The following is a 21,805-nucleotide window of genomic DNA, read 5'->3' as shown; positions in this document are numbered from 1 at the left end:
TCTGTCTCAATCTCTCTCTCTCTGTCTCTCTGTCCTGTCTCTCTGTCTCAATCTCTCTCTCTCTGTCTCTCTGTCTCAATCTCTCTCTCTCTGTCTCTCTGTCTCAATCTCTCTCTCTCTGTCTCTCTGTCTCAATCTCTCTCTCTCTGTCTCTCTGTCTCAATCTCTCTCTCTCTGTCTCTCTGTCTCAATCTCTCTCTCTCTGTCTCTCTGTCTCAATCTCTCTCTCTCTGTCTCAATCTCTCTCTCTCTGTCTCTCTGTCTCAATCTCTCTCTCTCTGTCTCTCTGTCTCAATCTCTCTCTCTCTGTCTCAATCTCTCTCTCTCTGTCTCAATCTCTCTCTCTCTGTCTCTCTGTCTCAATCTCTCTCTCTCTGTCTCTCTGTCTCAATCTCTCTCTCTCTGTCTCTCTGTCTCAATCTCTCTCTCTCTGTCTCTCTGTCTCAATCTCTCTCTCTCTGTCTCTCTGTCTCAATCTCTCTCTCTCTGTCTCTCTGTCTCAATCTCTCTCTCTCTGTCTCTCTGTCTCAATCTCTCTCTCTCTGTCTCTCTGTCTCAATCTCTCTCTCTCTGTCTCTCTCTCTCTGTCTCTCTGTCTCAATCTCTCTCTCTCTGTCTCTCTGTCTCAATCTCTCTCTCTCTGTCTCTCTGTCTCAATCTCTCTCTCTCTGTCTCTCTGTCTCAATCTCTCTCTCTCTGTCTCAATCTCTCTCTCTCTGTCTCAATCTCTCTCTCTCTGTCTCAATCTCTCTCTCTCTGTCTCAATCTCTCTCTCTCTGTCTCAATCTCTCTCTCTCTGTCTCTCTGTCTCAATCTCTCTCTCTCTGTCTCTCTGTCTCAATCTCTCTCTCTCTGTCTCTCTGTCTCAATCTCTCTCTCTCTGTCTCTCTGTCTCAATCTCTCTCTCTCTGTCTCTCTGTCTCAATCTCTCTCTCTCTGTCTCTCTGTCTCAATCTCTCTCTCTCTGTCTCTCTGTCTCAATCTCTCTCTCTCTGTCTCTCTGTCTCAATCTCTCTCTCTCTGTCTCTCTGTCTCAATCTCTCTCTCTCTGTCTCTCTCTCTCTGTCTCTCTGTCTCAATCTCTCTCTCTCTGTCTCTCTGTCTCAATCTCTCTCTCTCTGTCTCTCTGTCTCAATCTCTCTCTCTCTGTCTCTCTGTCTCAATCTCTCTCTCTCTGTCTCAATCTCTCTCTCTCTGTCTCTCTGTCTCAATCTCTCTCTCTCTGTCTCTCTGTCTCAATCTCTCTCTCTCTGTCTCAATCTCTCTCTCTCTGTCTCTCTGTCTCAATCTCTCTCTCTCTGTCTCTCTGTCTCAATCTCTCTCTCTCTGTCTCTCTGTCTCAATCTCTCTCTCTCTGTCTCTCTGTCTCAATCTCTCTCTCTCTGTCTCTCTGTCTCAATCTCTCTCTCTCTGTCTCTCTGTCTCAATCTCTCTCTCTCTGTCTCTCTGTCTCAATCTCTCTCTGTCTCTCTGTCTCAATCTCTCTCTCTCTGTCTCTCTGTCTCAATCTCTCTCTCTCTGTCTCTCTGTCTCAATCTCTCTGTCTCAATCTCTCTCTCTCTGTCTCTCTGTCTCAATCTCTCTCTCTCTCTCTCTCTGTCTCAATCTCTCTCTCTCTGTCTCAATCTCTCTCTCTCTGTCTCTCTGTCTCAATCTCTCTCTCTCTGTCTCTCTGTCTCAATCTCTCTCTGTCTCAATCTCTCTCTCTGTCTCAGTCTCGGGACCTAGAACAGCTTGCGAGGCACTAGTCTCATTCTCAGGTCGTTATAATATTTAGACTATTTCAGATTCGCGAACTCTGGAACTCTGACAGTATCCAAACACACCATAATCTTGGTAAAGATGTTCCTGAAGCTAACTTAATGGTGTTCCATCTCCTTGCCAATGCATAGACCATCCTCTATGACAATCTAACAACACACACTCATCCTCAAGCTTTTTGGACTTCATTTGAAAACTTTTCTAAACCATGACATCAATTCCTGTTGTTTTGACAGAGAACACAAGCGGGGAGCAGGCCGGGGCGGGGGATGAAGGGCGTGCCGTGACGACGACCACAACGGTGGCGGTGGGCGCGGTAGGTGTGGAAGGCGGAGGTGGTGGACATCGGGGGGCGATAGAGGCCAAACCGCCGCTGCACACCAAGCTAGACGTGATCAAGAAGGAGCAGAATAAGAAGAGCCAGAGCTACAAGGTGGAGTCAGTGTCTGGGGGAGTAAACTCCGACATGCACAACTTCTCCCTGGATAACAAGAGGGAGACCGAGTATGTAAGTAATGACTATTTCTAGCACCATGGATAGACACTTAACTAATACCTACCACCACCTATCTCTCACATACTGTACAAATGACCTTACCAAACACAGATACACGTGCACACACACGCGCACACAGTGTTATTACAGTGTTATTAAAGGGTTGTTACAGTGTCATTACAGCTTTATTAGTGTTATTACTGTGTTATTACTGTGTTATTACTGTGTTAGTACAGGGTTAGTACAGGGTTAGTACAGGGTTAGTACAGGGTTAGTACAGGGTTAGTACAGGGTTAGTACAGGGCTGTTACAGTGTCATTACAGTTTTATTAGTGTTATTACTGTGTTACTACAGGGTTACTACAGGGTTAGTACAGGGTTAGTACAGTGTTAGTACAGGGTTAGTACAGTGTTAGTACAGGGTTAGTGCAGGGTTAGTATAGTTTTATTTGTGTAATTACTGTGTTACTACAGGGTTAGTACAGTGTTAGTACAGTGTTAGTACAGTGTTAGTACAGTGTTAGTACAGTGGTTAGTACAGTGTCATTACAGTTTTATTAGTGTTATTACTGTGTTACTACAGGGTTAGTACAGTGTTAGCACAGGGTTAGTACATGGTTAGTACAGGGTTAGTACAGGGTTATTACAGTGTTAGTGCAGTGGTTAGTGCAGTGGTTAGTACAGTGTTATTACAGTGTTAGCACAGGGTTAGTACAGGGGTTAGTGCAGTGGTTAGTACAGTGTCATTACAGTTTTATTAGTGTTATTACAGGGTTAGTACAGTTTTAGTACAGGGTTAGTACAGGGTTAGTACAGTGTTATTACATGGTTAGTACAGGTTAGTACAGGGTTAGTACAGGGTTAGTACAGGGTTAGTACAGTGTTATTACAGGGTTAGTACAGTGGTTAGTACAGTGTCATTACAGTTTTATTAGTGTTATTACAGTGTCAGTTCAGTGTTATTACATGGTTAGTACAGTGTTAGTACAGTGTTAGTACAGGGTTAGTACAGGGTTAGTACAGGGTTAGTACAGTATTATTACATGGTTAGTACATGGTTAGTACAGTGTTATTACATGGTTAGTACAGGGTTAGTACAGGGTTAGTACAGGGTTAGTACAGGGTTAGTACAGTATTATTACATGGTTAGTACAGTGTTATTACAGGGTTAGTACAGTGGTTAGTACAGTGTCATTACAGTTTTATTAGGGTTATTACAGGGTTAGTACAGGGTTAGTACAGTGGTTAGTACAGTGGTTAGTACAGTGGTTAGTACAGTGTCATTACAATTTTATTAGTGTTATTACTGTGTTACTACAGGGTTAGTGCAGAGTTAGTACAGTGTTATTACATGGTTAGTACAGTGTTATTACATGGTTAGTACAGGGTTAGTACAGGGTTAGTACAGTGTTATTACAGGGTTAGTACAGTGTTAGTACAGTGTTAGTACAGTGTTAGTACAGGGTTAGTACAGGGTTAGTACAGTGTTAGTACAGTGTTAGTACAGAGTTATTACAGGGTTAATACAGGGTTAGTACAGTGGTTAATAATGTTTTATTGAGGTGTTGTGTGCTGTGTGTGCAGGGCCCATGCAGGAGAGAGATGGAAAGCATCCTGAACAGTCTTAAAATCTCCAATGTGCTCAACCCCAGAGGCTTCCGCATCCCCAACTGTGACAAAAAGGGCTTCTACAAGAAAAAACAAGTGAGAACACGCGCACACCTAACAAACCCCATTTCCTGTTCCTAGTGAGTCAGCAGGGTGCATTTATCTGTAACGTTAGCTGTAATACCAGGTTATTATTGATGTTTATAATGTTGTTGATGTTGCTGTTGTCAAGGCAACGTCAAAGAAGGCCGTGGGGGGCCTGGGCAAGGTTTCTTTCCGAAGCCTATTTAGTGAGTGAGTGAGGGGGTGAGTGTGTGTTGGGGGGGGGGTTGTATTACTGTCCTCGTGGGTACCATAAATCCCCAAAAGTCCCCACAAGGATAGTAAAACAAGTCAAATTCTCCATTGTGGGGACGAGGACAAAGGCTATTTTAGTCTTGGGTGTTAGATTAAGGGTTAGGGTTGCAATTAGGGTTAGAGGCAGAATTAGGGTTAGGTGTTAAGTGTACGGTTAGGAGTTAGCGTTAGGGGTTAAGGTTTGGGTTATGGTTACATTTTGGGTTAGAGTTAGGGTAAAGGTTAGGTGTAGGATTAGGGGTTAGGGAAAATTAGATTTGGCATGGAAATCAATTATAGGTCCCCACAAGGATAGTAAAATATATTCTGTGTGTGTGTGAGCACGCATGCGTGCGTGTGTGTGCACGTGTGGTGTGTGTGTGTGTGTGGTGTGTGTGTGTGTGGGGGGGGGGGGGTCAGGATGGTCTCTGAGTCATGGTGGTGTTAATTTAACATTTTTATTTCTCAGAATTGTATCTGTGAATATACACTACATGACCAAAGGTATGTGGACACCTCCTTGTCGAACATCCCTTTCCAAAATCATTGGCATTAATATGAAGTTGGTCCCCCCTTTGCTGCTATAACAGCCTCCACTCGTCTGGGAAGGCTTTCCACTAGATGTTGGAACATTGCTGTGGGGACTTGTTTCCATTCAGCCACAAAAGCATTAGTGAGGTTGGGCACTGATGTTGGGAGATTAGGCCTGGCTCACAGTCGGCGTTACAATTCAGTCCAAAGGTATTCTATGGGGTTGAGGTCAGGGCTTTGTGCAGGCCAGTCAAGTTCTTCCACACCAATCTCAACAAACCATTTCTGTATGGACCTCGCTTTGTGCAGGGGGCATTGTCATGCTGAAACAGAAAACAACCTTCCCCAATCTGTTGCCACAAAGTTGGAAGCACAGAATCGTTTAGAATGTCATTGTACGCTGTAGCGTTAAGATTTTCCTTCACTGGCACTAAGGGGCCTGAACCATGAAAAACATATCCAGACCATTATTCCTCCTCCACCAAACTTTACAGTAGGCACTATACACTGGGGCAGGTAGTCTTCTCCTGGCATCCGCCAAACACAGATTTGTCCGTCGAACTGCCAGGTGGTGAAGCATGATTCATCACTCCAGAGAAAGTTCCACTGCTCCAGAATCTAATAGTGGCAAGCTTTACACCACTCCAGTCAACTCTTGGCACCGCACATGGTGATCCTAGGCTTGTGTGCGGCTGCTCGGCCATGGAAACCCATTTCATGAAGCTCCCAACGAACAGTTCTTGTGCTGACGTTGCTTCCAGAGGCAGTTTGGAACCCGGTAGTGAGTGTTGTTTGGAGAGATTGTAGTTATGTTGGTGCTGTAGCCTACTAGTACTATGGCATGGTTTCTATTTGGTAACCTTTGGCCTACTAAGATGTTCTCTTAGAAACATGTGTCCCTCAGATGACTGGATGCGAATTTATATAAACCTGTATGTGCTGTGCCAGCTCCTGCCCCACACAGTGTAGGGAGATAGAGTTAGTGGGGTGCAGGGGGGTTAGAGGGGTGCAGGGGAGTTAGAGGGGGGCGGGGGAGATAGAGTTAGAGGGGTGTAGGGGGAGATAGAGTTAGAGGGGTGCAGGGGAGATAGAGTTAGAGGGGTGCAGGGGAGTTAGAGGGGTGCAGGGGAGTTAGAGGGGTGCAGGGGGAGATAGAGTTAGAGGGGTGCAGGGGGAGATAGAGTTAGAGGGGTGCAGCGGGAGATAGAGTTAGAGGGGTGTAGGGGGAGATAGAGTTAGAGGGGTGCAGAGAGAGATAGCGTTAGTGGGGTGCAGGGGGGTTAGAGGGGTGCAGGGGAGTTAGAGGGGTGCAGGGGGAGATAGAGTTAGAGGGGTGTAGGGGGAGATAGAGTTAGAGGGGTGCAGGGGGAGATAGAGTTAGAGGGGTGCAGGGGAGTTAGAGGGGTGCGGGGGAGATAGAGGGGTGCAGGGGAGTTAGAGGGGTGCAGGGGAGTTAGAGGGGTGTAGGGGGAGATAGAGTTAGAGGGGTGCAGGGGGAGATAGAGGGGTGCAGGGGGAGATAGAGGGGTGCGGGGGAGTTAGAGATAGAGGGGTGCAGGGGAGTTAGAGGGGTGCAGGGGGAGATAGAGTTAGAGGGGTGTAGGGGGAGATAGAGGGGTGCAGGGGAGTTAGAGGGGTGCAGGGGAGTTAGAGGGGTGCAGCGGGAGATAGAGTTAGAGGGGTGTAGGGGGAGATAGAGTTAGAGGGGTGCAGAGAGAGATAGCGTTAGTGGGGTGCAGGGGGGTTAGTTAGAGGGGTGCAGAGAGAGATAGAGTTAGTGGCGTGCAGGGGGGTTAGAGGGGTGCAGGGGAGTTAGAGGGGTGCAGGGGAGATAGAGTTAGAGGGGTGCAGCGGGAGATAGAGTTAGAGGGGTGCAGGGGGAGATAGAGTTAGAGGGGTGCAGGGGAGTTAGAGGGGTGCAGGGGGGTTAGGGGGGTGCAGGGGAGTTAGAGTTAGAGGGGTGTAGGGGGAGATAGAGTTAGAGGGGTGCAGGGGGAGATAGAGTTAGAGGGGTGCAGAGAGAGATAGAGTTAGAGGGGTGCAGAGAGAGATAGCGTTAGTGGGGTGCAGGGGGGTTAGAGGGGTGCAGGGGAGTTAGTTAGAGGGGTGCAGGGGAGTTAGAGGGGTGCAGGGGAGTTAGAGGGGTGCAGGGGGGTTAGAGGGGTGCAGGGGAGTTAGAGGGGTGCAGGGGAGTTAGAGGGGTGCAGGGGAGATAGAGTTAGAGGGGTGCAGGGGAGTTAGAGGGGTGCAGGGGAGTTAGAGGGGTGCAGGGGAGTTAGAGGGGTGCGGGGGAGATAGAGTTAGAGGGGTGCGGGGGAGATAGAGTTAGAGGGGTGCGGGGGAGATAGAGTTAGAGGGGTGCAGGGGGAGATAGAGTTAGAGGGGTGCAGGGGGAGATAGCGTTAGAGGGGTGCAGAGAGAGATAGCGTTAGAGGGGTGCAGGGGAGTTAGAGGGGTGCAGCGGGAGATAGAGGGGTGTAGGGGGAGATAGAGTTAGAGGGGTGCAGGGGAGTTAGTTAGAGGGGTGCAGAGAGAGATAGAGTTAGAGGGGTGTAGGGGGAGATAGAGTTAGAGGGGTGCGGGGGAGATAGAGTTAGAGGGGTGCAGGGGAGTTAGTTAGAGGGGTGCAGAGAGAGATAGAGTTAGAGGGGTGCAGGGGGAGATAGAGTTAGAGGGGTGCAGCGGGAGATAGAGTTAGAGGGGTGTAGGGGGAGATAGAGTTAGAGGGGTGCAGGGGGAGATAGAGTTAGAGGGGTGCAGGGGGAGATAGAGATAGAGGGGTGCAGGGGGAGATAGCGTTAGAGGGGTGCAGAGAGAGATAGCGTTAGAGGGGTGCAGGGGAGTTAGAGGGGTGCAGGGGGAGATAGAGTTAGAGGGGTGCAGGGGGAGATAGAGTTAGAGGGGTCCAGGGGAGATAGAGTTAGAGGGGTGCAGGGGGAGATAGAGTTAGAGGGGTGCAGGGGGAGATAGAGTTAGAGGGGTGCAGGGGGAGATAGAGGGGTGCAGGGGAGTTAGAGGGGTGCAGGGGGAGATAGAGTTAGAGGGGTGCAGGGGGAGATAGAGTTAGAGGGGTGCAGGGGGAGATAGAGTTAGAGGGGTGCAGGGGAGTTAGAGTTAGAGGGGTGCAGGGGAGTTAGAGTTAGAGGGGTGCAGGGGAGATAGAGTTAGAGGGGTGCAGAGAGAGATAGCGTTAGAGGGGTGCAGGGGAGTTAGAGGGGTGCAGGGGGAGATAGAGTTAGAGGGGTGCAGGGGAGTTAGAGGGGTGCAGGGGAGATAGAGGGGTGCAGAGAGAGATAGAGTTGGAGGGGTGTAGAGAGAGATAGAGTTGGAGGGGTGTAGAGAGAGATAGAGTTGGAGGGGTGTAGAGAGAGATAGAGTTGGAGGGGTGTAGAGAGAGATAGAGTTAGAGGGGTGTAGAGAGAGATAGAGTTAGAGGGGTGCAGGTGACAGGGAGATAGAGGTAGGGGTGCAGGCAGGCTGCCAGGGGTGTTGAGGTAAACCCTTTGAGGTTGAATTTTGCGGTCACAGAAGATTTATGACCGGGAATCACAGTGAATAGGAGACCGTTTGAACCATCTAGGGTGACAATACTAAGCAGAATTTAGGGTATGGAGAGGAAGAGAGGGGTTTGACAGAGGGGGAAGAGCGGAATTAAACGAGCACAGTCATGAAAGCAAGCTGTTCAAGTCAAGGGTCCCCTAGACTAAAATATTAATCCTGTCTGCAGAGGCTTCGTGTGTGTGTGTGTGTGTGTGTGTGTGTGTGTGTGTGTGTGTGTGTGTGTGTGTGTGTGTGTGTGTGTGTGTGTGTGTGTGTGTGTGTGTGTGTGTGTGTGTTATAATGTGTGTGTGTGTGTGTATAATGTGTGTGTGTGTGTGTATAATGTGTGTGTGTGTGTGTATAATGTGTGTGTGTGTGTGTATAATGTGTGTGTGTGTGTGTGTGTGTGTGTGTGTGTGTGTGTGTGTGTATAATGTGTGTGTGTGTGTATAGTGTGTGTATAATGTGTGTGTATAATGTGTGTGTGTGTGTGTGTATAATGTGTGTGTGTGTGTGTATAATGTGTGTGTGTGTGTGTGTATAATGTGTGTGTGTGTGTGTGTATAATGTGAGTGTGTGTGTGTATAATGTGAGTGTGTGTGTGTATAATGTGAGTGTGTGTAATGTGAGTGGCCCAGAAGATAGACGAATCCTGAGCTGGGGGAGCCATACCTGAGAAGGCTAAATTTAGTTGCAGTTATATGAATTGGCTCAGTGTACCAATGAAAGCCAAGCATGCCTTACCCTGTCCCACTCACTGACTCACCCCCCTCTCTTTCTCTCTACAAGTCATCTCCCCTACTCTCTCTACACCTCCCTCTCTCTACACCTCCCTCTCTCTACACCTCCCTCTCTCTACACCTCCCTCTCTCTACACCTCCCTCTCTACACCCCCCTTTCTCTACACCCCCCTTTCTCTACACCTCCCTCTCTCTACACCTCCCTTTCTCTACACCTCCCTTTACACCTCCCTCTCTCTACACCTCCCTTTCTCTACACCTCCCTTTCTCTACACCACCCTCTCTCTACACCTCCCTCTCTCTATACCTCCCTCTCTCTACACCTCCCTTTCTCCACACCTCCCTTTCTCTACACCTCCCTTTCTCTACACCTCCATCTCTCTACACCTCCCTTTCTCTACACCTCCCTTTCTCTACACCTCCCTCTCTCTACACCTCCCTCTCTCTACACCTCCCTTTCTCTACACCTCCCTTTCTCTACACCTCCATCTCTCTACACCTCCCTTTCTCTACACCTCCCTCTCCTTACACCTCCCTTTCTCTACACCTCCCTCTCCTTACACCTCCCTCTCCTTACACCTCCCTTTCTCTACACCTCCCTTTCTCTACACCTCCCTTTCTCCACCTCCCTTTCTCTACACCTCCCTTTCTGTACACCACCCTTTCTCTACACCTCCCTCTCTCTACACCTCCTTTTTTCTTATACTCCCGACTATTCATTCACCTGGTCTTTCCCACCATCTTCTTCAGTTCTCTCCTCCCTTCTCCCCTCCTCCCTTTTCTCTTGCCCTTTCAGTCCATCCATCCTCCCACCTGGTCGGGCTTTGTTGGGTGGAGAAGCAATCTCCTTGTCACGGAGGGTAGGGACAGGCTTCAGTGGGTATGTGTGTTTGGACACACCCCCTATCCTCCCCACTCCGCCTCGCTCCCTCCCTCCCTTTCTTTCTCTTCCTCTGCATCCATCTATCTCCCCCTGTGCCCCTCCCTCCCTCCTGCAATCCCTGCCTCCCTTCCACCCCAGCAGAACCAGGCTATAAGGTCTGACTCATTGAGCATGGCTCAGAATGCGTTCTGGAAGCGTACTCTGACGCTGGCCACAATGGCTTTATAATAACTGACTACCCCCTCAGGGACAGAAACAGATATTTTAATTCTGTCTCTCCTTGTCCCTGTTTCTCCCTCCTTCTCTCTGCCTCCATTTCTCTTTCTCCCTCCATTTCTCTCTTCCTCAGTTTTTTTTGCGGGGTAATGAATTACAGTCTATTTGGCCCGACTATCTCTCTCTCTTTTCTTCTCCTCAAATCCATCCTTTTTATTTCTCTCACATCCTGCTATCTCTCAATATATAATGTTGCTATGCATCTCTCGCTCTACCACCACTACAGTTGCTTTTCTCTTATGTTCCTATCTTTTTACACTACCTGTTGAATGATTCCCTGTACACCAGGATGCATGACCACAGTGCTACAGTCCATCTACAGGGCAGCAGAGCAGTCTCTATCACTGTTGAATGTATGCCTGTGCTCGTTTCAGAGTGGCTGCACTGAGGCTCTCATTAGCCCTGCTTTATGTAGAAAAGCAATATCATGCAGCCATGTGCAGGCCAGGGAGCCCCGCCCCCCCATACCCCTTGACTTAATCCACATTTTGTTGTGTTACAGCCTGAATTCTAAATGGATAACAATTATATTATTGCTTACCCATCTACACACAAAGTGAAAACATGTTGTTAGACATTTTTGCAAATGTATTGAAAATTAAATACATAAATATCTAATTTACATAAGTATTCACACCCTTGAGTCAATACTTTATAGAAGCACCTTTGGCAGCGAAGACCTTTCCACACCTGAATTGTACAATATTTGCCCATTATTCCTTTTTAAATTCTTCAAACTCTGTCCAAGTTGGTTGTTGATGATTGCTAGACAGCCATTTTCAAGTCTTGCTGTAGATTTTCAAACAAATATAAGTCAGAACTGTAACTAGGCCATTCAGAAACATTCATTGTCGTCTTGGTAAGCAACTCCAGTGTAGATTTGCCCTTGTGTTTAAGATTATTACTGTTGAAAGCAGACTGAATCAGGCTTTCCTCTAGGATGTTGCCTGTGCTTAGCTCCATTCAGTTAATTTTTATCCTAAAAAACTCCCGATGACAAGCATATCCATAACATGATGCAGCCACCACCATCCTTGAAAATACAAATACAGTGATGTGTTGTGTTGGATTTTCCCAAATCATAATGCTTTTTATTCAGGACAAAAAGTAAATTTGACAAATGTTTACTTAAGTGCCTTGTTTCAAACAGGATGCATGTGTTGGAATAGTAGTGTTTCCTTCTTTTCCCTGTGTCATTTAGGTTAGCAAGGTGGAGTAACTACAATGTTGTTGATCCATCCTCAGTTCCCTCATACCACAACCATTAAACTCTGTAACTGTTTTTAAAATCACCATTGGCTCATTGTGAAATCGCTGAGCAGTTTCCTTTCTCTCTGGCAACTGAGTAAGGAAGGACGCCTGTATCTTTGTATTGACTGGATGTATTGATACACCATTCAAAGCCTAATTAATAACTTCACCATGCTCAAAGGGATATTCTTCTTCTTCTAGTTTAAAAACACTGTTTCTCTTCTACCAATCGGTGCCCGACTTTGCGAGGCATTGAAAAACCTCCTTTGTCTTTGTGCTTGAATCTGTGCTTGAAATGCAAAAATCGGAGGAAATCTGATTGAGGGACCTTACAGATAATCGTATGTGTGGGGTAAAGAGATGGGGTAGTCATTCAAAGATCATCTAAGGATCGGTGTCCCGCTAGCGGGACAACTTCCGGTGGAACTGGAGGGTGCGCAATTCAAATAAATAATCAAAAATATTATGTATTTTAAACATTTAGGTACATGTAAGTGTCTTATATCGGCTGAAAGCTGAAATTCTTGTTAATATAACTGCACTGTCCGATTTAAAGTAGCTATTCCAGCGAAAACATGCCATGCGATTGTTTGAAGACGGCGCCCCACATCAAAATATTTTTCCACCGGCACAGGTTTCATACATTTACATACAATATAACAATTAAATATTCACTTACTTTTTGAAAATCTTCCTCTGATTTGTCATCCAAAGGGTCCCAGCTATAACATGAAGTGTCATTTTGTTAGATAAAATCCTTCTTTAAATCCCAAAAATTCAGTTTAGTTGGCGCCATCGTTTTGAGAAATCCACTCGTTGAACTTGCAGAGAAAGGAATCCAAAAATCTACCCCTAAATTTTGTTTCAACAAGTCAAAATACATTTCTACTTACTCCTCAGATACCCTAAAATTTTATCAAACTATAATATTTTTTGGGGAAAGAATTATGTTCAATAGGAAACCGATTTTAGCAGGTGCGTAATGTCTTCATGGCGCAAGCAAACACGAATTTCCAAGACTGTGTCCTTCAACTAAAACTGTTATTTCTTATTCGTTTTTGAAGTTACAAGTCTGAAACCTTGAACATAGACTGCTGACACCCTGTGGAAGCCATAGGAATTGCATCCAGGGAGCTAATTTTCAATATGACGTTTCTCTTACATTACTAAGAGGATGGTCTCAATTTATGTTTATTCTGGTTGGTTTTTCTTTGGATTTTCTCCTACCATATCTATTGTGTTATATTCTCCTACATTATTTTTTAACACTTCTACAAACTTCAAAGTATTTTCTTTCCAATGGTACCAATTATATGCATATCCTGGCTTCAGGGCCTGAGCTACAGGCAGTTTACTTTCACTGTCATTCAGGCAGGAAGTGGAGAAAAAAGGGGCCTAGCCCGAATCCATTTTAAATTTTAAGCTGTAAATTTGTGGAAAAAGTAAAGCGGTGTGAATACTTTACATTCGGAGAGTATTCAGACCCCATGACTTTTTCCACATTTTGTTACGTTACAAACTTATTCTGAAATTGATTAAATAGTTTTAACCCTAACCCTCATCAATCTACACACAATTACCCATTATGACAAAGCAAAAATAGGTTTGAAGAATTTTTTAAAATACTGAAATATAACATTTACATAAGTATTCAAACCCCTTACTCAGCACTTTGTTGAAGGACCTTTGGCAGCGATTGCAGCCTCGAGTTTTGTTGGGTATGACGCTGCAAGCTTGGCACACCTGTATTTGGGGAGTTTCTCCCATTCTTCTCTGCAGATCCTCTCAAGCTCTGTCAGGTTGGATGGGGAGCGTTGCTGCACAGCTATTTTCAGGTCTCTCCAGAGATGTTCAATTAGGTTCAAGTCTGGGCTCTGGCTGGGCCACTCAAGGACATTCAGAGACTTGTCCCAAAGCCACTCCTGTGTTTTCTTGGCTGTGTGCTTAGGGTCGTTGTCCTGTTGGAAGGTGAACCTTTGCCCCAGTCTGAGGTTCTGAGCGCTCTGGAGCAGGTTTTCATCAAGTATCTCTCTGTACTTTGTTCCGTTCATCTTTCCCTCGATCCTGAAGAGTCTCCCAGTCCCTGCCGCTTAAAAACATCCCCACAGCATGATGCCGCCCCCACCATGCTTCACTGTAGGGAGGTTGCCAGGTTTCCTCAAGACGTGATGCTTTGCTTTCAGGCCAAAGAGTTCAATCTTGTTTTCATCAGACCAGAGAATCGTGTTTCTCATGGTGTGAGAGTCTTTAGGTGCCTTTTGGCAAACTCCAAGCAGGCTGTCATGTGCCTTTTACTGAGGAGTGGCATCCGTCTGGCCACGCTACCATAAAGGCCTGATTGGTGGAGTGCTGCAGAGATGGTTGTTCCTCTGGAAGGTTTTTTCATCTCCACAGAGGGACTCTGGAGCTCTGTCAGAGTGACCATCGGGTTCTTGGTCACCTCTCTGACCAAGGCCCTTCTCCCCCGACTGTTCAGTTTCGCCGGGCAGCCAGCTCTAGGAAGAGGTTCCAAACTTCTTCCATTTAAGAATGATGGAGGCCACTGTGTTCTTGGGGACCTTCAATGCTGCAGACATGTTTTGGTACCTTCCCTTGATCTGTGCCTCAACACAATCCTGTCTTGTAGCTCTGCAGAAAATTCCTTCGACCTCATGGCTTTATATATACACTGCTCAAAAAAATAAAGGGAACACTAAAATAACACATCCTAGATCTGAATGAATGAAATATTCTTATTAAATACTTTTTTCTTTACATAGTTGAATGTGCTGACAACAAAATCACACAAAAATGATCAATGGAAATCAAATTTATCAACCCATGGAGGTCTGGATTTGGAGTCACACTCAAAATTAAAGTGGAAAACCACACTACAGGCTGATCCAACTTTGATGTAATGTCCTTAAAACAAGTCAAAATGAGGCTCAGTAGTGTGTGTGGCCTCCACGTGCCTGTATGACCTCCCTACAACGCCTGGGCATGCTCCTGATGAGGTGGCGGATGGTCTCCTGAGGGATCTCCTCCCAGACCTGGACTAAAGCATCCGCCAACTCCTGGACAGTCTGTGGTGCAACGTGGCGTTGGTGGATGGAGCGAGACATGATGTCCCAGATGTGCTCAATTGGATTCAGGTCTGGGGAACGGGCGGGCCAGTCCATAGCATCATTGCCTTCCTCTTGCAGGAACTGCTGACACACTCCAGCCACATGAGGTCTAGCATTGTCTTGCATTAGGAGGAACCCAGGGTCAACCGCACCAGCATACGGTCTCACAAGGGGTCTGAGGATCTCATATTGGTACCTAATGGCAGTCAGGCTACCTCTGGCGAGCACATGGAGGGCTGTGCGGCCCCCCAAAGAAATGCCACCCCACACCATGACTGACCCACCGCCAAACCGGTCATGCTGGAGGATGTTGCAGGCAGCAGAACGTTCTCCACGGGGTCTCCAGACTCTGTCACGTCTGTCACATGTGCTCAGTGTGAACCTGCCTTCATCTGTGAAGAGCACAGGGCGCCAGTGGCGAATTTGCCAATCTTGGTGTTCTCTGGCAAATGCCAAACGTCCTGCACGGTGTTGGGCTGTAAGCACAACCCCCACCTGTGGACGTCGGGCCCTCATACCACCCTCATGGAGTCTGTTTCTGACCGTTTGAGCAGACACATGCACATTTTTTGCCTTGCTGGAGGTCATTTTGCAGGGCTCTGGCAGTGCTCCTCCTGCTCCTCCTTGCACAAAGGTGGAGGTAGCGGTTCTGCTGCTGGGTTGTTGCCCTCCTACGGCCTCCTCCACATCTCCTGATGTACTGGCCTGTCTCCTGGTAGCGCCTCCATGCTCTGAACACTACGCTGACAGACACAGCAAACCTTCTTGCACAGCTCGCATTGATGTGCCATCCTGGATGAGCTGCACTACCTGAGCCACTTGTGTAGGTTGTAGACTCCGTCTCATGCTACCACTAGAGTGAAAGCACCGCCAGCATTCAAAAGTGACCAAAACATCAGCCAGGAAGCATAGGAACTGAGAAGTGGTCTGTGGTCACCACCTGCAGAACCACTCCTTTATTGGGGGTGTCTTGCTAATTGCCTATAATTTCCACCTGTTGTCTATTCCATTTGCACAACAGCATGTGAAATTTATTGTCAGTGTTGCTTCCTAAGTGGACAGTTTGATTTCACAGAAGTGTGATTGACTTGGAGTTACATTGTGTTGTTTAAGTGTTCCCTTTATTTTTTTGAGCAGTGTATATATAAGTGCACACACTCTCAAATACGTACACAACCATACCCCTTTCAAAGGCACTTCAATCTTTTGTCTTGCCCGTTCACCATCTGAATGGCACACATACACAATCCATGTCTCAAAAACCATCTTTAACCTTTCTCCTCCCCTTCATCTACACTGATTGAAGTGGATTTAATAATTGACATCAATAAGGGATCATAGCTTTCACTTGGATTCACCTAGTCAGTCTATGTCATGGAAAGAGCAGATGCTCCTAATGTTTTGTACAATCAGAGTACATTTTGAATTAGCTATTAAAGACTTTTAGAACCCATTGAATTCTCCAATTACATTGGATGAACTACTGCACAAAATACAAACCCTCCAACCCAAAATGGCCTGTGGTGTTGATGTTTCCTTAACACAGACCACAAATCCAAATTGGCTATACTTAAACGACTTAACATTATCCTTAGCTCTGGCCTCTTCCCCAATATTTGGCCTCTTCCCCAATAAAGTCTGATCTCCCCATTACACAAAAGGAGACCAATTTGACCCCAATAATTGCCTTAGAGTCTGTGTTAACAGCAACCTCTTGAAAAAACCTCTGCAGTATCATCAACAGCAGACTCCAAATTTCCTCAGTGGAAACAATGTACAGAGCAAATGTCAAATTGGCTTCTTACCAAGATAATGTATGACAGACCACATAGGCACCCTGCAAACCCTTATTGACAAAGAAACAAAAACAAAAGCAAAGTCTTCTCATGCTTTGTTGATTTCCAAACAGCTTTTGACTCAATTTGGCATGAGGGTCTGATCTACAAATTGAGGAAAAGCGGTGTTGGTCGCGTAACATATAATATTATAAAATCAACGTACACAAACAACAAATGCGCATTAAATGACAATATGCACACAGATTTCTTTCCTCGGGGCTGTGGGTTGAGACAGGGATGTAGCTTGAGCCCCACCTTCTTCAACATGTGTCTTCAGAAAGTATTCACATCTCTTGACTTTTTCCACATTAAGTTGTGCTACAGCCTGACTTTAAAATGCATTATTAAAATTAAAATGTGAATTTAGATTTTGTGTAACATGATTTTTTTAATGACTACCTCATCGACAGGGTGTGCCCCACACATACACTTATATGTAAGGTCCCTCAGTCGAGCAGTGAATTTCAAACACAGATTCAACCACAGAGACCAGGGAGGTTTTCCTATGCCTCGCAAAGAAGAGCACCTACAGTATTGGTAGATGGGTAAAAAAAAGCAGACATTAAATATCCCTTTGATTATGGTGAAGTTATTAATTACACTTTGGATGGTGTATCAATACACCCAGTAACTACAAAGATACAGGCGTCCTTCCTAACTCAGTTGCAGGAGAGGAAGGAAGTAAAACTGCCAAAAAATTGGCTAATAAATGGTCTTTATGTCCTGAATACAAAGCATTATGTTTGGGGTAAATCCAACACAACACATCACTGAGTACCACCCTCCATATTTTCAAGCATCGTGGTGGCTGCATCATGTTATGGGTATGCTTGTCATCGGCAAGGATTAGGGAGTTTTTTGGACAAAAATAAATGAAGTAGAGCTAAGCACAGGGAAATTCTTAGAGGAAAACCTGGTTCAATCTGCTTTCTAACAGACACTGGGAGACAAATTCCCTTTTCAGCAGGACAATAACCTAAAACACAAGGGCAAATCTACACTGGAGTTGCTTACCAAGATGACATTGAAAGTTCCTGAGCGGCCTACTTACAATTTGGGCTGAAATTGTCTTGAAAATCTATGGCAAGACTGTCTAGCAATGACCAACAACCAACTTCACAGAGCTTGAAGTATTTTAAAAATAATAATGTGCAAATATTGTACAAACCACATGTGCAAAGCTCTTAGAGACTTACCCAGAAAGACTCAACACTGTAATCGCTGCCTAAGGTGATTCTAACATGTAGTTACTCACGTGTGTGAATACTTATGTAAATGAGATATTTCTGTATTTACTTAACATGCTTTTAGATTTTTCTTTCATTTTTTTTTTCACTTTGTCGTTATGGGGTATGGTGTGTAGATGAGTGACCAACATTTTATTCATTTTGAATTCAGGCTGTAACAGAATGTGGAATAGGTCAAGGGCTATGAATACTTTCTGAAGGCACTGTATCAATGAATTGGCAAGGGCTCTAGATCAGTCTGAAGCACCTGGCCTCACACTACTGGACTCAGAAATCAAATGTTTACTGTTAGCAGATGGTCCTTCTGTCCCCAACCAAGGAGGGACACAGGTTATTTCAGACTTAGGCCTTGACAGTGAATCTCAGAAAGACAGGAATAATGGTGTTCCAAAAAAGGTCCAGATGTCAGGACCACAAATACAAATTCTATCTAGACACCATTGCCCTAGAGCACACAAATAATTATACCTACCTCGGCCTTAACATCAGCACCACAGGTAAGTCTGTGAACGATCTGAAGACAATGCAAGAGAAACATAAAACTCAACGTCCCAAATAGGATCCGGCTAAAAATACTTAAATCGGTTGGAGAACCCATTGCCCTCTATGATTCACGTCTGTGGTCCACTCAACAACTAAGAATTCACAAATGGGACAAACAATATCCTTCGCATACAATGTAAAACTTCAAATAATGCATGCAGAGCAGAATTAGGACTATATCTGCTAATTAACAAAACTCAGAAAAGAGTTGTTAAATTCTACAACCACCTAAAAGGGACTGATGCGCAAACATTCCATCACAAAGCCATAACCTTCATAGAGTTGAACCAAAAGAAGAGTCCTCTCAGCCAGCTGGTTCTGGCTCTCTTCACAAACACAAACCCGACACCAAAGGGCCCCAGGACAACATCACGATTAAACCCAACCAAATCATTAGAAAACAACAAGATAACTATTTGACACACTGGAAAGAATTAACCAAAAACAGAGCAAACTGGAATCTGAATCTGGCCCTGAACAGAAAGTACACAGTGGCAGAGTACCTGACCAATGTTACTGACCGGCTATGTGTCCACTGCCCACAAAATGAGGTGGAAACTGAGCTGCACTTCCTAACCTCCTACCAAATGTATGGCCATATTAGAGACACATATTTCCCACAGATCACACAGACCCACAAAGAATTTGAAAACAAATGAAACATAGATAAACTCCCATAACTGTTAGGTGAAATGTCTGTGTGCAATCACAGCAGCAAGATTTTTGACCCGTTCAAATCAAATCAAATCACATTTTATTGGTCACATACACATGGTTAGCAGATGTTAATGCGAGTGTAGCGAAATGCTTGTGCTTCTAGTTCCGACCGTGCAGTAATATCTAACAAGTAAATCTAACAACTTTCACAACAACTACCTAATACACACAAGTGTAAAGGAATTAATAAGAATATGTACATAAAAATATATGGATGAGCGATGGCCGAATGGCATAGGCAAGATGCAGTAGATGATATAGAGTACAGTATATACATATGAGATGAGTAATGTAAGGTATGTAAACATTATATAAAGTGGCATTGTTTAAGTGACTAGTGATACATTTATTACATCCAATTTTTTATTATTAACCTGTTTGGGCTGCAAGCCCGACACCGGTACACTTATGACAACAGCCAGCTCAAAGTGCAGGGCGCGAAATTCAAAAGATATTTTTTTTAAATATTTAACTTTCACACATTAACAAGTCCAATACAGCATATGAAAGGTACACATCTTGTGAATCCAGCCAACATGTCCGATTTTTAAAATGTTTTACAGGGAAGACAAAATATGTAAATCTATTAGCTAACCACGTTCTAACTCCATCAGTTTCTTACTCCATCACTAGCTATCACAAATTCGACCAAATAAAGAAATAAATAGCCACTAACCAACGTCAAATACCTAATTACTCATCATAAAACATTTCTGAAAAATACATAGTGTACAGCAATTGAAAGACAGGCATCTTGTGATTCCAGACAATATTTCCGATTTATTAAATGTTTTACAGCGAAAACAAAATGTAGCGCTATATTAGCGTAGCCACAATAGCCAGAAACACTTGGGCGCCCACGACCAGTTCACATGCACGACAGATATTAGAAATAGCATCATAAAATGTTTCTTACTTTTGGTGATCTTCCGTCAGAATGTTGGACAAGGTGTCCTTTGTCCAGAACAGTCGTTGTTTTGATCTGGAACGGCAAATATCCCTCTTCATTTAGCATGGGCACTTGCCAAGTGGTACGGATCTCTCCAACGTAAACAAAGTCAGAGAACGGAAAACGGCAAAACTCCCGAAAAAATTTCAATAATCTGATTAAACTATATTGAAAAAACATACGTTACTATGATATGGTCACATGTATCAAATAAAATCTAAGACGGAGATGTTAGTCGTTCATAACGACAGCTAAACAGAAGGCAATCCCACTGTCCAAGTCGCGCGCTTCAGAGTACCGGAAGTGGACGGTCACTTCAAAGAAATAGCTTTTATTCCACCTCAGACCAAGATAAACACAAAATTTCTTCTCTCACATCCTCTTGACACCCAGAGGAAGGCGTATGAAGTGTACGTAGACTCTTACGTATCATGACCATGTATAGGCAGGAAGTTGAACAGAGCATATATTTCTGACATTCCACTTCCTGGTCAGGAAAAGTGCTGCATAATGAGTTCTGTTTCACTCAGAGAAATAATTCAAACGGTTTTAGAAACTAGAGAGTGTTTTCTATCCAATAGTAATAATAATATGCATATTGTACAAGCAAGAATTGAGTACTAGGCCGTTTGAAATGGGCATCTTTTATCTGGCTACTCAATACTTTCCCTTGCAGCCATAACAGGTTTTAAAGTGGCTAGAGATTTGAGTCAGTATGTTGTTAGTGATGGCTGTTTAACAGTCTGATGGCCTTGAGATTTAACAGTCTGATGGCCTTGATTTTCAGTCTCTCGATCCCAGCTTTGATGCACCTGTACTGACCTCGCCTTCTGGATGATAGTGGGGTGAACAGGCAGTGGTTGTTGTCCTTGATGATCTTTTTGACCTTCCTGTGATATTGGGTGGTGTAGGAATCCTGGAGGGCAGGTAGTTTGCCCCCGGTGATGCGTTGTGCAGACCTCACTACCCTCTGGAGAGCCTTACGGTTGTGGGCGGAGCAATTGCTGTACCAGGCGGTGAAACAGCCTGACAGGATGCTCTCGATTGTGCACCTGTAAAAGTTTGTGAGTGTTCGGTGACAAGCCAAATTTCTTCAGCCTCTTGAGGTTGAAGAGGTGCTGTTGCGCCTTCTTCACCATGCTGTCTGTGTGGGTGGACCATTTCAGCTTGTCCGTGATGTGTACGCCGAGGAACTTAAAACTTTCCACCTTCTCCACTACTGTCCCGTCGATGTGGATAGGTGGGTGCTCCCTCTGCTGTTTCCTGAAGTCCACGATCATCTCCTTTGTTTTGTTGACGTTGAGTGTGAGGTTATTTTCCTGACACCACACTCCGAGGGCCCTGACCTCCTCCCTGTAGGCCGTCTCGTCGTTGTTGGTAATCAAGCCTAGCACTGTAGTGTCGTCTGCAAACTTGATTATTGAGTTGGAGGCGTGCATGGCCACGCAGTCATGGGTGAACAGGGAGTACAGGAGAGGGCTGAGAACGCACCCTTGTGGGGCCCCAGTGCTGAGGATCAGCGGGGTGGAGGTGTTGTTTCCTACCCTCACCACCTGGGGGCGGCCCGTCAAAGTCCAGGACCCAGTTGCACAGGGCATGGTCGAGACCCAGGGTCTCGAGCTTAATGACGAGTTTGGAGGGTACTATGGTGTTAACTTCTTATGGCTGCAGCCCGACGTCGGTACACTTATGACAACAGCCAGCTCAAGTGGAGGGCGCGAAATTCAAAATATATATTTTTTAAATATTTAACTTTCACACATTAACAAGTCCAATACAGCATATGAAAGGTACACATCTTGTGAATCCAGCCAACATGTCCGATTTTTAAAATGTTTTACAGCGAAAACACCACGTATATTTATGTTAGCTCACCACCAAATACAAAAGAGGACAGACATTTTTCACAGCACAGGTAGCATGCACAAAGCCAATCTAACTAACCAAGAACCAACCAAACTAACCAAGAAACAACTTCATCAGAT

At 45.2% G+C, this 21,805-nt stretch overlaps 1 protein-coding gene and 1 pseudogene across 1 annotated transcript in view; one reads left to right on the top strand and one right to left on the bottom strand.

Moving 5' to 3' along the window:
* Positions 1-236: 236 nt before the first annotated feature.
* LOC120055124 lies at positions 237-1,626 on the bottom strand (annotated as a pseudogene).
* Positions 1,627-1,969: 343 nt separating this feature from the next.
* LOC120054303 (insulin-like growth factor-binding protein 3) overlaps positions 1,970-21,805 on the top strand; it is a 45,336-nt gene continuing 25,500 nt past the window's right edge. The window contains exons 1-2 of the mRNA XM_039001718.1: positions 1,970-2,269; positions 3,842-3,961. Of these exons, the coding sequence (XP_038857646.1) occupies positions 1,970-2,269; positions 3,842-3,961 (420 nt within the window). The remainder of the gene's footprint in view (positions 2,270-3,841; positions 3,962-21,805) is intronic.

This window comes from Salvelinus namaycush, chromosome 10 (assembly GCF_016432855.1).
Source record: "Salvelinus namaycush isolate Seneca chromosome 10, SaNama_1.0, whole genome shotgun sequence".
NCBI lineage: Eukaryota > Metazoa > Chordata > Actinopteri > Salmoniformes > Salmonidae > Salvelinus > Salvelinus namaycush.
The sequence above is the reverse complement of the archived record's forward strand: the minus strand, read 5'-3'. Positions and strand labels throughout refer to the sequence as shown.